At 30.9% G+C, this 14,949-nt stretch overlaps 1 protein-coding gene across 12 annotated transcripts in view; it reads right to left on the reverse strand.

Moving 5' to 3' along the window:
* Positions 1–14,949, reverse strand: part of EPHA5 (EPH receptor A5) — a 471,809-nt gene that overhangs the window by 34,488 nt on the left and 422,372 nt on the right. For all 12 annotated transcript variants that reach the window (XM_074272342.1, XM_074272341.1, XM_074272344.1 and 9 more), the window contains 2 exons: positions 14,334–14,459; positions 12,932–13,117 (listed from right to left, as the gene is read on the reverse strand). In XM_074272342.1, the coding sequence (XP_074128443.1) occupies positions 12,932–13,117; positions 14,334–14,459 (312 nt within the window). The remainder of the gene's footprint in view (positions 1–12,931; positions 13,118–14,333; positions 14,460–14,949) is intronic.

The following is a 14,949-nucleotide window of genomic DNA, read 5'->3' on the forward strand; positions in this document are numbered from 1 at the left end:
GCCTTGGATCATTGTATGGACGAGAATAGCTAAGTCATTCACAGTTAAATCATCATACAATGCTATTAATAACAATATCTTGTTATATTTTTGCTCATTCTATTCTGTAAGAGTTCATGTAAATCTTTGGAAGTTTTTCTGTGAGTTTTTTGCTTATCAATTTTTTTTTATACTTTTCAACATCTTTTGCTGAACCATAATTCTCCTCCTACTCACTAAGAATGGGTATTACCCAAAGCTGTGTGCTAAGTTTTCATCTCTTTTTTTCTACACATTTCTTCTTGTTAATTTATTTCAACTCCAATGGTTTTGATTGTCATCTTGAAGTATATAATTCCTAATAACTCCATTCAGATAAAGGAAACTCACTGTGATCAAAATAGAACTCATTTTATCTTCTAAATATTTTTCTTATTTCTTACTTAGATGACCATATCCTTGTTGTAACTCAGGTTAACAGTCATGGAGTCATTATTCACTCATTTTCTATAACACTCTTATTAAATCACTTGCTAAACCTATGTCAATTATGCCTCCAGGTAATTAGCTTATCATAGACCCCAATCACCTCTCCCAGGAAATGGTACAATAAGCCTAAATGCTCTCTCTATTTCCAGTCAATTAGCCAAATCTCTTCTAGGCAGCTAAATGGCACAGTAGGTAGAGAACTGGACTTAGAATCAGGAAGACTTATTTTGCTGAGTTAAAATTTGGCTTCAGAATCTATTTGATCCTGGTCAAATCACTTAACCCTGTTTGCCTCAGTTCCTTATTTACAAACATGAGTTGGAGAAGAAAAAAGGAAACCACTCCAATATCTTTGCCAAGAAAATTACAGAAGATCACACAGTCAAATATGACTGAAAAAATATCTGAACACCACCTGTCTATTATTCATCTTCCATGTGAATCAAATTTATATTCCAAAAAACTGGATTTGATTTCTAGAATATTCCTTCTCTCCCCATTCAAACTTATTCAATAACTACCTATCTATTTTATGGTAAAATATAAAATCTTGAGACTGTCATTTAAAATCTTTCACATATCTATCTCTCTTTTGTATTATTTCATATAATCATCATTTCTTCTCTCTCTAATACAAGCAAACTGGAATACAGATTTACAATGCATAATTTTATATGTTTCAAATAAAGAGAAAATTTCAGAAAATGACTTTCACCATATATGATGGATCATTTAAAATATATAGTTTAATTTAGTAAGAATTTATGAAGCAGCTACTATGAAGCTGCTATAGGCACTTAAAATATACTCACATATACATAAAAGCAATGATTGCCATTAAAGAAGTTTTATTGAAATTATTAATGATTTTTAAAAATTCTATCTGAAAGAGTCTTACTATAAGCAAATTAAGAGAACAAGAATAAGTCTAACTTTCAAATCTGTGGAGAAGTAAGGAATTTATTGCCAAAGAAGAATTGGAGAACATTACGAAATACAAAATGAAAACTTTTGATTATATTACATTAAAAGTTTTTTGTACAAAGAAAATCAATATAGTCAATATTAGAAGGGAAGCAGAAAACTGGGGAGAAATTTTTACTTCCAAGGGTTCAGATAAAGACTTCATTTCTAAAATATATAAAGTTGTTTCAAATTTATAAGACTACAAGCCATTATCCAAATGATAAATGGTCTAATTACGAATAGACAATGTTCAGATAAAGAAATTAAAATCATTTCTAGTCATATGAAAAATGTTCTAAATCACTTTTGATCAGAAAAATCCAAATTAAAACAACTCTCAAGTACCACTACCTACCTTTCAGATTGCCTAAGAAGACAGAAAAGATAATGATAAATGCTGGAGGAGATGTCGGAAGACTGGGACACTAATACACTGTTAGTGGAGTTGTAAACTGATTTAACTATTCTAATAAGCAATTTTGAACTATGCCCAAAGGACTATTAAACTTTGTATACCTTTTGATCCATCAGTGTCTGTATCCCAGAGATCATAAAAAAGTGAAAAAGATCCACATGTGCAAAAATCTTTATGGCAGCCTTTTTTTGTAGTGGCAAAGAACTGGAAAGTGAGTGGATTCCCATCAATTGGGAAATGGCTGAATAAATTATGGTATATGAATGTGATGGACTATTATTATTCTGTAAGAAATGATCGGTAGGATGAATTCAGACAGGCCTGGAGACACTTACATGAAGTGATGCTAAGTGAAGTGAGTAGAACCAGGAGAACATTGTACAATCATGACAAGATTATGTGATGATTAACTCTAATGGATGTGGCTTTTTGCAACAATAAGGAAATTGAAGTCAATTTCAGTAGACTTGTGATGGAGAGAGCTATCCACACGCATCCAAAAAGAGGTCTTTGGGGAATGAATGTGGATCACATCATAGAATTTTCACCTTTTTTGTTGTTTGCTTGATTTTTTTTTAACTTTCTCATTCTCCCCCCCTTTTTGATTTGATTTTTTGTTGTCCAACATGATAAATGTGAAAATCTTTCTAGAAGAATAGCATTTGTTTAACATATATAAAATTTCTTACTGTCTAGGGGAGAGGGTGAGAGAAGGAAGGGAAAAAATTTTGTAACACAAGGTTTTACAAGGGTAAAAGTTGAAAATATCTTTTCATGCATTTTGAAAATTAAAAAAATTAAAATCTAAACAGGCAAAAAAAAGCAGTGTTTTGAAAGACATCTTACTCAAAACTTGAAGTAAAATTTCCTATATATGAAGAAAATGTTTAGATTCTTCTGTTTTCCTATACAATTAACTTAATGCTATATAGTCCAAAGACTCTATAGGGTCTATTCTGAAATACATAACCTTTTAAGAAAAATGCATATAGTAATAAAATTTCTTATTTGTACAGTTCATTGAAGTTTGCAGAGTTTATCTTATTTGATTACTTAAAAGGTAATTAAGTTGTCCTTTACATTTGATTGAATCAGTGGACAAAGTTGTGAGCCATTAACATGGTTTTCCTAGCTGACTGAATATAAAAAAAAAAAAAAAAAAAAAAAAAAAAAAACCAAGAATAATCTAGCTGAACCATCAGGATTGACTGATGATCCAATATCAGTTAACATAGAGGCAAACATTCCAAGTTCAACTGAATCAATTCTGTATCCATGCTTGAGTGTCTTCTCCAAGTTATATATATAATATGAACCTTTTGTAAATTGTTAGATGAACAGTGAATGTTTCATTTTTAAAAATATGACCTGAGGTATCAATTCACGCTGATCAGCCCTGGCCTATTTACTACATTCTATTATTTTTATTTTATTTTATTTTTTTAAACAGATGAGGAAACAAATAAATAGAGCTTAAGTTATTTGTCCAGAGTAACAGAGGTAGTGTGTATGTGAATTACATAATTTTAAGCACTCTGCCAGTTTATCCTTCTGGAGGATGAAGAATGCTCTTAATTAAAATATTAAAATAAACAATTTGATTATTCCATTAGTATTTATATCTATTCTGATCATTAACTACCTGAACTCAGAAAAAAAAGAGGGGAGCACATAATATAGATGACATTTGGGAAATTGTGTAATAATAGTCTTACACCACAGAAGACATTGTATTACCGGAAAATGTATTTAATAGTAATGTTATTTGCTTATTAATTATGGGAAACCAGTAACATTGGAGAATCAAAATATTTGCTAACTCAAAAAATCATGGTATGATTCATGATAAATATAATATTTCAATACTTTAAGAATCTATATATTCATCATTAGAATTTGGGAATGGAAATCTCAACTCCCTATAACTTTACAGAATGACTGGAGGAAATACTTAGGATCAAAGAATCACATATTAAATGAGGAAAGAACCATAGAGATTATAGAATTGAATACATTCTTTTCACAGATAAGGAAACTGAAGCTTAGTTTAAGTGACTCACAGAACTTTACTTAGGCAGGAAGTAGTAGAATATGGATTAGTCCTAAATCCCGACTCTAAATCCTTCCCTTTTCACTCTACCTGATATCCTACCTTTATTTATGGGGTTGGAACATATATCACCTTTCTTTCAACATCATACTGAGAATTTCTAAAGCAAGGTTGTAAAGTATCACTCTGCATAGTAAATAGTGAAAGTATTTTTTATCCACAATTTATAGAAAATGAAGTTGAGGTTGAGAATTGGGCTGAGAAGGAACAGGAAATCACAGAATATTTGTAAAACAAGTGCTTAACAATATGTGCAGTAACTGAATATCTACCCTGGAACCATAGACAAAATAAAAATTCTTACTACAAAGAGTTGGCACTTCAAAAATTGAAAAAAAAATTTAAATAATTGCATATATACAATGTATATATAATATATATGTATACATTACACATATATTGCATATATCCATATGCACATATATATACATATATACATTTACATACATTATATTTATATATGTACATACATACACACACATATTAAATGAAAGGTAAGCACAGAGAGAATCCAGTAGCAAAAGTGAGACAAGAAAAGCTAGAAATTGTAGAAGGTGGAATTTAAAAACATTTGAGAGAATCTAGGAAACCCAATATATAGACATGAAATGTAAGAACATTTAAAGCATAGGAGACCAACAATGAAGGAGCATGGAATAAAGTGAAAGTATCAAGTGTGATAATTAGGCCACTGAAGTTAAGAATGAGAACTAGAAAGGGAAGATGTCATGGTGTAATTGGATTTAAATATCAAATAGTATGGTTTATATTGGATCAGGTGAAAGGGGACAATGAAGTTTATCCAGTAAGGGCATAGCACTGATCAAATAGTCTCTTGGAAAGTGGAGTTAAGTACAAAGTGAATTGGAATGGCAAGAGATAATGAAATGTGATCAACAAGGAAGTTAATGCAATCATCTAGATATGAAGCTAAGTGTATATCATTGCTATCTTAATAGCAAGGAGATAAAGCAGCATCTGGATAATGCGAAGGTAGAAACAGGAAGTCTTGAAAGATAAATAGTCTTCTGAGGTGATTTTTGAGTGAGGAGATAGTTATGATAATTAAGTTATGAATTTGGGTGATTCAAAGAATAGTGAAAATCTCAACAATATCAAGAAAGTAAAAAAAAAGAGGATAAGTGGGATTTTTTTTTTTCCATCTGGAAGGTTAATCAGTTTTGTTTTTGGATATTTTGACTTTTAGATGTCTATAGAAATTCAGTTTTAAATACCCATTGGGAAATGAGAACTCGAAAGAAATTAGAACTGGATACATCGATAGAAATATCATCTATCTAGAAATTATATGACTCATGGGAACTAATAAAATTACCCCAAAGAAGAGGTACTAGATCCTTGGATGACACACAAGAGTTCCCTTAAGGTTAATGAAATGTCTAGAAGCAATATCCAGAAAAAGAGACTGAGAAAGAGTATTTATTTCACATTGTAGATGCTAAAAAAATCTAAAGATGGTAAAGTATGCAGATGAAGCTCATTGACAGTAGCAAAGACTGTAGATAAATCAAGATAAGGATCTAGAAAAGGTCATTATTTTTGGCAAATAAATATCATTTTTTATCTGGGAATGAATAGTTTCAGTTGAATGATGAGATCAAAAGTCAGCAAATAATTTAGCCTGGAAGAGGAGAAGTTATATATAAACTATTTCTTCTTTTTGACTTTCTTTATATTGTTGAGAATACCACCATTCTCCTAATCAGACAGATATCAGATGGTTGGATTAAGTGGGATTTTTTACTTATTCTTTCTTTCTTTTCAAGATTGGGGGAGACATGAATGTGTTAATCAGTAGTTAGATGAAAAGATAAATTAGATTGAAGATTAAGAATGAGAATAACCAAGGGAAAAATCTTCTGGAAGGGATCAGTAAAAGGATAAAGTAAAAAGGTTTACCTGTGTAAAAAAAAAAAAAAAGGGGGGAAGGAAGACTCCCGCTTTGTGTAAGAAATGAGTGAATGAAGAGATAACAGGAGAATATGTCTGAATATGTCTAAATCATAGTAGATGTAGATGAGAAGAGAAGAGGAAAATCTTAGGCAATGATCTAAATTTTTTTTTAAGTGAACTGTGAGATAAGGTCCTTAACTAAAAGAATCTATGTCTTTTGACTGCAAATCCTCTGTTCTTTTCACTGAATAACCATTTTCTTTGTTTTCAAACATCCTTGTAAAATTCAACTACACTTTCATTTATTGATAGTCACTAATGACCTATAATCAATCACAGTAAAATTTGAATGTAGCAAATAATCAGTTGACTTATTTGCAGCATTTACATGATTCATGAATTTACTAATAGTTTTTTTTTTTTCCCTGAGGATTTTGGTCTGAGATCAGCATAGTTACATTATTAAATTCTATTCCATTTCTATCCATTTCGTAAACTTTTATTGCATGTATAAATAGAAAACCTAGCATAGTGTAGTACATATTGTCATTTAAATAATGAAAATATGGATTCAAATCTTGTGTCACCTGCACATCTCTAGGAATGTCATTTTATTTCCCTAGATTTATGGTCTTTAAAATACTTCTAACTCTAGATCTATGATTCCATGACTATGTGCCTTTAAACTATTATCATTATGTAAACAATAATTTCCATATGATATTCAATTCTCAGAGAAAATGTGTTTTTTTTCTTTAAAATGAAATAAATATTTAATGACGTCTTCAATAACATTATTAAATACAAATAATATTTAAACTATTCTGGGGCATCATTTAAAAAACAGTATGTTGACAAGCATGAATAAAGTCATGAAGTTATAAATCACAATTAGGTCAAAAATTTTAAAAGTCTATTGAACATGAATATGCTATCCCCCAGAGAATGGAAGGAGTCATTGCTCAATTATACTGTAAATAGTATTTTGCAAAGTATTTCTAGTCTCCTATTCAGTTTAAATTTAGTACAGCTCCATGTCTGACCTAATTTTAGATCAGGTAAATGTGGTCTAAGGATCCTGCATCCCCTTTGGCTCTTTGTTCTGATTATGAAAAGTTTTATATTATCTCAGGTTTTAAAGACAGAGCTCAACATTTGGCAATTCTGTGATTTTCCAAATATTAGCTCTGATTTTATTAACATAAAAACATCTAAGAAGAATAGCCCCTTAGCTAATTTCCACAACAGGTAACACAATGTAGAGCAGCTTACAATAAACTCAGGAATATAATGATGTTATGATGGGAAAGAAGGCTGACTCATATATATATTTTTTTCTTTTCTTTTTTGATGTTTTATGAATCTCATGGAATAGTAGAAGTTGTCACTGTTGAGCATTTCATGAAAATATCTTGCATTGAAAATAAGTTATTTGAGTCAGGAATTGTAGGTTTTTCGTCATCTGTCAGCAAACCCTGCAGACAGTATCTCTTTCTAGGATGTGCCATAGTTAGTAACAGATCACAAAAGGATTTCTGAATGAGATCCCCTGTTTCTAGCATTTAGAGCAATGACATAGAAAAGATGAAGCATCATTATGGCTCTATCTGTGGGAGTGCTACTCCAACCTCCCCACCCCAACTTCAATCAGAGAAATCACAAGATTTAGTTGCACTTATGCCTCATTATCTGTGTGCTGCAGGTTGAGAATAATTGCTGAATAAATTAGCATCAGATCAGAGAGCATGAAATTAAGGACACAAATAAAGTGAGTTTCAACATGGTAAATTAAAAACAAGTTGCAGACTTCCTAAGTTGAGCATTAATAGTTTACCTTTGTGAAGGAAAAATATGATTTCAATTCACAAAGAACAAGAAATAAAGAGAAAGGGTCACCTTCAAGGCCATTGTTTCAATTTTCCTGTTAATGTTATTCAGGGGTCATCTACAGAATCAATTTTTTTTTTAAAAAGTAAACATTTTAAGATGATTCATCATCAATCCTTATAACATTTTCATTTTCTATTACTGGATGATAATTTACACATTTCAATTATGGTTACATTTATGGATATAGAAAACAAAGGTATTTTGTTTCAGTGTAATTATAAAAAAAGTTATTAAACTGATACTTTTCCAAATCTTGGGGAAAATTCATTTTTTTAAATAAAGATCCAGAACCTGACTTCAGGGAGCTCACAATTTAGAGATGTCGCTGGGAGGGGGCATGATGTATTGCATAAAAATGTCACTATAATACAGGATCATAAATGACATTTTTTATCCATAACACAATGCTATATAAGTGTAAAAGGTTTGATTTTCCTAGGGGGGAGCTTAGTGAAGACATTTTGAAGGCTTGAGAATTTGAGTTGGTTTTCATAACAAAGACAAGAATTTATGAGATTAGATATTCTAGGCCTAGGGAACACTGATTAGTCATTGCATTTAATATTTAGTTGTCTATTTCTTTTATATCACTAAAATTTGTAAGCTTTCTTTTTTTTTTTTTTTTTCTAATTCTTTCTTTTCTATTACTGATAGCTTTTTTGGTATTTCTGCAAGTAGGCTTTCTTTCCAAGAAAATAGTTTGTAATTGAATGATTTCAGGGATTATTGCCTTAGCAAGTCTCTCCTATCAAATGAGATACATTGGTCTTGAAGAAGAAAAAGAGATTGATGAACAAAAGACATATGGAAAACTTTAAGTCAAGTACTATTTTATTGCCTTGCTAGATCTCTCCAATGTTTCTGTTTCCTAATTATGCTTTAGAAGAAAATCCTCTCTAAGAAAACAAAATTATATTATTATGATAGTGTTAGTCAACATTAATTATGTTGTTTCGTGAGATCAGAGATAGAATTACTAAGGAAGCATTACTATAAATGTTTTTAGGTATAATTTCCAATTGGGGTGACTGGTTTGGAGTTAGCTGTTCACCTCTCCTCTTTTTTAAAAATATGTGTTACTAACTGCATACATCTCCTATGAAGAAATCAGAAGTATATTCAATTGAGCTAAATAGTAGAGTAGATAGATTGCTGTTTTTATAATTAGAAAGACGAGTTTAAAACTCTGCTTCAGATATCTACAAGCATGATCCTGGAGAAGTCAGTCTGCCTCATATTTCTCATTTATAAAACAGGGAAAATAATTATCCAATGGCTCTCCCCCTAAAATAATGTACTTCTTGTACTATTTTTCTTCTTTGTTATAATTAACTAGAAAACAAATTATAAAGGGGAAAGATACATTTTTCTTCATTTACATTCACAGGTACCCCTGAAATGTATCCTTACAAATCTTGTTTGTTACTTATCGATGAATTAACTCAAAGTGACAGGCTCACTGATAGACCTACCAAGATACCTTATTAAGAACATTGGTACATTATTGGGATTTATACCTTTTTAGAGATGGATAAACCAAGTCCCAAAATGTCAAATGACTTGCTTGGTAACATAAATAGCAAACAATTGAATGAAATAAACAAATGAAATTTGTATGGAGAAATTTTCTGAATAGTGTGAAGAACTTTGGATTTGAATATAAAAAGCTTCAATTTAAATTGTAGTTCAACCATTATGCATAAAATTGTAGGCAAGTTGCTTCTTATGGATTTTAGGTTATTATGTCAAATGAGGAGCTTTGTTCACATGACTTTAAAGCTATCTTTCTGAGCTAAATCTATTGATCTTATTGTAAAAGGATGTGAACAAATCTATAATTCTCTAATGTACCTATGATTCTTATTATGAAGAAGCAAATATTAATGGCTTTTGTTCTTCTGTCATATCAGTTGTGTCCATCTCTTCATGTTCCCATTTGGATTTTCTTTGAAAAGATAATTGAGTAGTGTTTCATTTACTTTTCCAGTTCATGTAACAGATGTGCAAACTGAGGCAAAGAAGCTTAAATGAATTGCCAAGGGTCACAAAGTTTTTAATTGTCTAGGCTAGATTTGAAATTATCTTCCTAAAACCAGCCAGAAGCTCTATCCCCCCGTAACCTTTAGCTAATGAGTTAATGTTCCTGATCTGTTCTAAGATATACTACCCCAGTGCTCTGAGAGGTAATAAGTAAACTCCAAAGAGATTGGTCACCACATTTTTTCTCCACCCCCCCCCCTTTCTGTCAAATTGAGAAGTATCTGATTAACTTTGTTTAAGAGAATCGAATTTGGCCATTAACAGTCAGGAATTATTTTTCTTTCCTTCCTTTTTTTTTTTTTTTTTTTTTTTTTTTTTTTGCATTTGAGAAAGACTCCTTACTATTCTTATTTTGGCACAGGGAGCAGATGGAGACAATACTTCTTTTAAGTATTATGTTCTTGAAATAGAAATTCTGAGAGGGTATGATGGGCCAAGAAAAGTAGCTTGCTGCTACTGCTATTGTAGTCTGCCCCAAAATATGTAATAGAGGAATTGAAATTGGACTCAAAACTAGAAAATTCCCTTGAATTTTTTTTTTTAATTTCTATAACCTGGTAAGAATGAAGGAAGTACTGTGTACTGTCCCTCATACATCCTAAGAAATAATCACAGGAGTTAATCCAGGCATTCTGGAGATCAGTTTGGAACTATGTTCAAAATGTTGTCAAACTGTGCAAATCCTTTGATCCAGCAGTGTTACTACTTGGCTTATATCACAAAGAGATCTTAAAGAAGGGAAAGGAACCTGTATGTGCAAGAATGTTTGTGGCAGCCGTCTTTGTAGTGGCTAGAAGCTGGAAACTAAGTGGATGCCCATCAATTGGAGAATGGCTGAATAAATTATGGTATATGAATGCTATGGAATATTGTTGTTCTATAAGAAATGACCAGCAGAATGATTTCAGAGAGGCTTGCAGAGACTGACATGAACTGATGTCAAGTGAAATGAGCAGAACCAGGAGAACACTATATACAACAATAATAAGACCATACAATGATCAATTCTGATGGACATGGCTCTCTTCAACATTGAGATGATTCAAACCAGTTCCACTTGTTTAGTGATGAAAAGAACCATCTACATCCAGAGAAAGAACCATGGGAACAGAATGTGGAACACAACATAGCACTCTCACTCTGTCCATTCTTATTTGCATGCATTTTGTTTTCTTTCTCAGTTTTTTTTCTTTTTTCCTTCTTGATCTGATTTTTCTTGTGCAGCAAGATAACTATATAAATATGTATACATATATTGGATTTAACATATATTTTAACATATTTGACATATATTGGACTACCTGGCAGCAAGAGTGGGTGTGGGGAGGAAGGGAAAATTTGGAACAAAAGGCTTTGCAAGGGTCATTGTTGGAAAAATTATCCATGCATATGTTTTGTAAATAAAAAGCTTTAATAATAATAAAAAAGAAATAATCACAGGAGTAAATTTTAGGAAGATGATTGGGAGAAGTCTTTAATTGCTTTCTTTCTATATGATTGTGATCATTAAACAAAATGATAAAGGTGTTGATCGTCTGCATGACATATAGGATACTGGACTGAGTGACAAAATTTCTTAGATAATAGATTAAAGCTCTGGAACCCAGTTTTTCATTTTATTTATTTATTTTCAAAATTTTAAACTTAATACAAAAAATGAGAACTTCTGTCTGTATGTATAGCAAAAATAGAAACCTATAAGATGCTATACATCTCTATTTTACATTATTCAATTTTTAAAAATATATATAGTAAATGTTAGATCTCACTTTCAAAAATGCCCTGTTTATGATTATGAGAAAATATTATAATGTTCCTCTTTTTTGTATCTTTATTGGTAACTCCTCTTCCTTAGCCTCTCATCATTCAAAACCAAGATAAAGAAAGAAAAAATTCATAGCCTAGTCAATCATAATAAATATGTAATCTTTTCTAAGCTTTTGGAAATCATATAGATAGGCAAAATGGTTGACATGAAGACATCTAGTATCATCTTTGCTTGTGCTCTAGAGAAATTTTAAGACCATTGGAGTCATTGCTTTAATATAATAGCAACTGGTGCAAAAAATTGCAAATTATAATAATTTCCATTTTGAAAGCACTTTAAGTTTCACAAATATTATCTCATTTGATTCTTACAATGTCCCTTGACAGTTATTATCCCATTTTACATACAAAGATACTGAGGCAAACAAAATAACTTATTCAGGATGACATAGCTAGCAAGTTTGTGAGGCAGTATTTGAAATCAGGTCTTTCTGACTCTAGGATCAGTACCTATCTATAAGGCCACATAGCTTGCCTATTCCCTCTTTTATTAATTATTTTAAAGGGTCACCCATGGGTTCTTTCACGCTTAATAAATCAAAATAATAGCTGATGTGAATTGATAAGTGTGTTATAAAATCTTTCAAGAATTAGCTGGGTACCAAATAAGTACATATGTGGAATATATCTCAGAAGTTTCAAAATAGATGGGAAGCACTGGTTATCATTTTGTGGTCTCTACAGTACAAAAAAGCCTGATCCAAAATTGAACAGGTTGCTACTGATTTAAGGGAAATAATGAAGCCTGAGGGACATTTGTCACTGGGACATTTTCAGTCTTTTGAGGCTGTTGCTTTCCAGGGAGCTATTAAAATACCTCAATGGAGAAAGTGAAAAAAAGAAATACAGCTGACTATAAAGGATTGCATAAAGGTGGCATGGCACCTGTGGATCTGCCATTCATATTAGAACCATGTATCCATCCTTTGAGGATTGTGTTTCATTAGGATAAAAGGATGTGGGACTAGGACAAAGATAACGTTAACACTATTGCTGCTTTCTTTTCATTAGCTGATTAATATTTCTTTGAGGTTAGGTTATTATTGAATTTGCTAGTTCTTGCAATAGCCTTAAAAGTTCACCTTTACTTAAAAGCACAGCTTATATACAGATAAGCTTAAATTGCTAAGGAATCTTTTGAAATGGGAACACATCATTTCAAAGTTACTTAGCATTAGATAATATTAATGTCATCTAGACCTGTTTTCCTTCTGTCCCAAAGCCACAACCTGTCCAGATAAAATGAAAGAAAATAGAATTTAATTTTCAAAGAACACAATCATGTAGAAGTTGATACATACTTTTTGTCACAACGCCTTCCAAATGGATGATATTGGGGTGATCAAACTGCCCCATGATACTTGCTTCCCCAAGGAAATCTCTCCTTTGTTTCTCAGTATAACCCACTTTAAGGGTTTTGATAGCCACAGGAAATTCTCTTTTTCCTGGTAATTTTAGACGTCCACTGCAGACTTCACCGAATTCTCCTGGTAATGAAGATGAAGGGGATAAGGAAAGTACTCATTTTAAGACAAGTGGTTTAAATTAGGTCCAATTAACCAACAGACTGCTAAAATATTGGATTTTATTTTTTAACTGTTGACTTCAGGGATACTTTCCAATTCTGCATCAATGAATATATATATATATATATATATATATATATATATATATATATATATATATATATATATATATATATATACTCCTATAGATTTCATTCCTCTACTAAAATGCTTCTTCTAATGCTTCGTCATGGCCTGGAACTAACTAAGGGTAATTTTTTTCAAAGTCCATCCAGTGAAACTGAAACTTATACTTACTGGCCCAGTAATGAACTGTGCTTTGCAACTTTGAATAAAATGAATAGGCTTCCTAGCAGTAGACTGGCCACCAAGTTTATGCATTAAAAAATACTTTAGTACTGATCTGTATACCGACACAAAAATAAACATATATATATATATTTATTTATATACATACATAAATATATATAATGTATTATTCAAGTACACTCATCTAATGTTATATCTCACTGAATATATATTTTAATTCTTGAGCCAGTAGACAAGAAAATTATGTATGATCATAAGCCAAAACATATCCAGATGAAAAGCTTCAGAGGAAACAGCAAATAGATATGTATATATATATATATATATGTTATTCATTTTTATTCAAGTTCATTTTCAAATTCTAATTCATTCAAATTAGATTTCATTTTTTAACCCAACTATTAATCAGAAAACTATTATCAGAAAATAATTGTGAACAAGTAAGTTTCCTTTCACCTGCTTTTTCTTCCTCTATTCAAGTGGTGGTGATAGAAATTAGTGAAATGATTCAAAGTCTATGAATTGAGAGAAAATGAATTACATAAAATGAACAGCAGCCACAAAATAACCACAAGTTGACATTACATGGTTAAAATATATAAATTCATTTTATGTAAAAAAATGAGTCACATAATTTCTTATTTGTTGTTTAAGTCAAGAGATTGATATATGTTCATTAAAATAAGTTATAGCATCAGAAAATAGAAAAGAAGTAACTTTTAAATTTTAGTTTATTTAAGAAATTTAAGAAAATTAAATTTCATATATTTAAAACAATTTTTATATTCTAGTATGTTTATGGATGCAGTATTCATGCACTAATTTATAAAAACAAGTCAAGAATTTATAAATAAACACACCACCTTACCTGCCCCAATAACTCTTTCAATGGTAATGCAGGAAGCTTCTATTTCCTTGGCAAATTCATGAACAGCCTGATTAGGATCCTCATAGGTATGTGGATCAATATAGGTTCTTACTCCTGGCAGTTTAACTGTTAAAATAGATCAACATTAAAATAGAAATGATAGTGTTGATGAGAGGGATTCCAAATATCATTAATATATTACTATGGTCTTCCAAATTATTTTTTAAAAGAAAAAACAACGAAAAATAATAGTCATTATGCAACTTTTATTTTTAGGATCAAATATTTTAGAATAGATTATTAGAGTATTGGGGATGCATCTGTATGCATTTGTACATATAGATAGATAGATAGATAGATAGATAGATAGATAGATATAGATAGATAGATACATATATATACATATATATGTATCTATCTATCTATATCTCTCTATATATAATTTCCTTCCTCCTCCTTTTTATTCATTTTCTTCTTCTCCTAGTCCTCTTCTTTCTTCTCTCCCTTCCTCCCTTCTCTCCTCTGAATCTGTCTGTCTGTCTGTCTCTCTGTCTCCTCTTCTCTCTCCTCTCTTTTCCTCTTCTCTTTCCCTCTTCTCTCTTCTCCTTTTCTCTTT

The sequence above is a fragment of the Sminthopsis crassicaudata genome, chromosome 6 (assembly GCF_048593235.1).
Source record: "Sminthopsis crassicaudata isolate SCR6 chromosome 6, ASM4859323v1, whole genome shotgun sequence".
Classification (NCBI taxonomy): domain Eukaryota; kingdom Metazoa; phylum Chordata; class Mammalia; order Dasyuromorphia; family Dasyuridae; genus Sminthopsis; species Sminthopsis crassicaudata.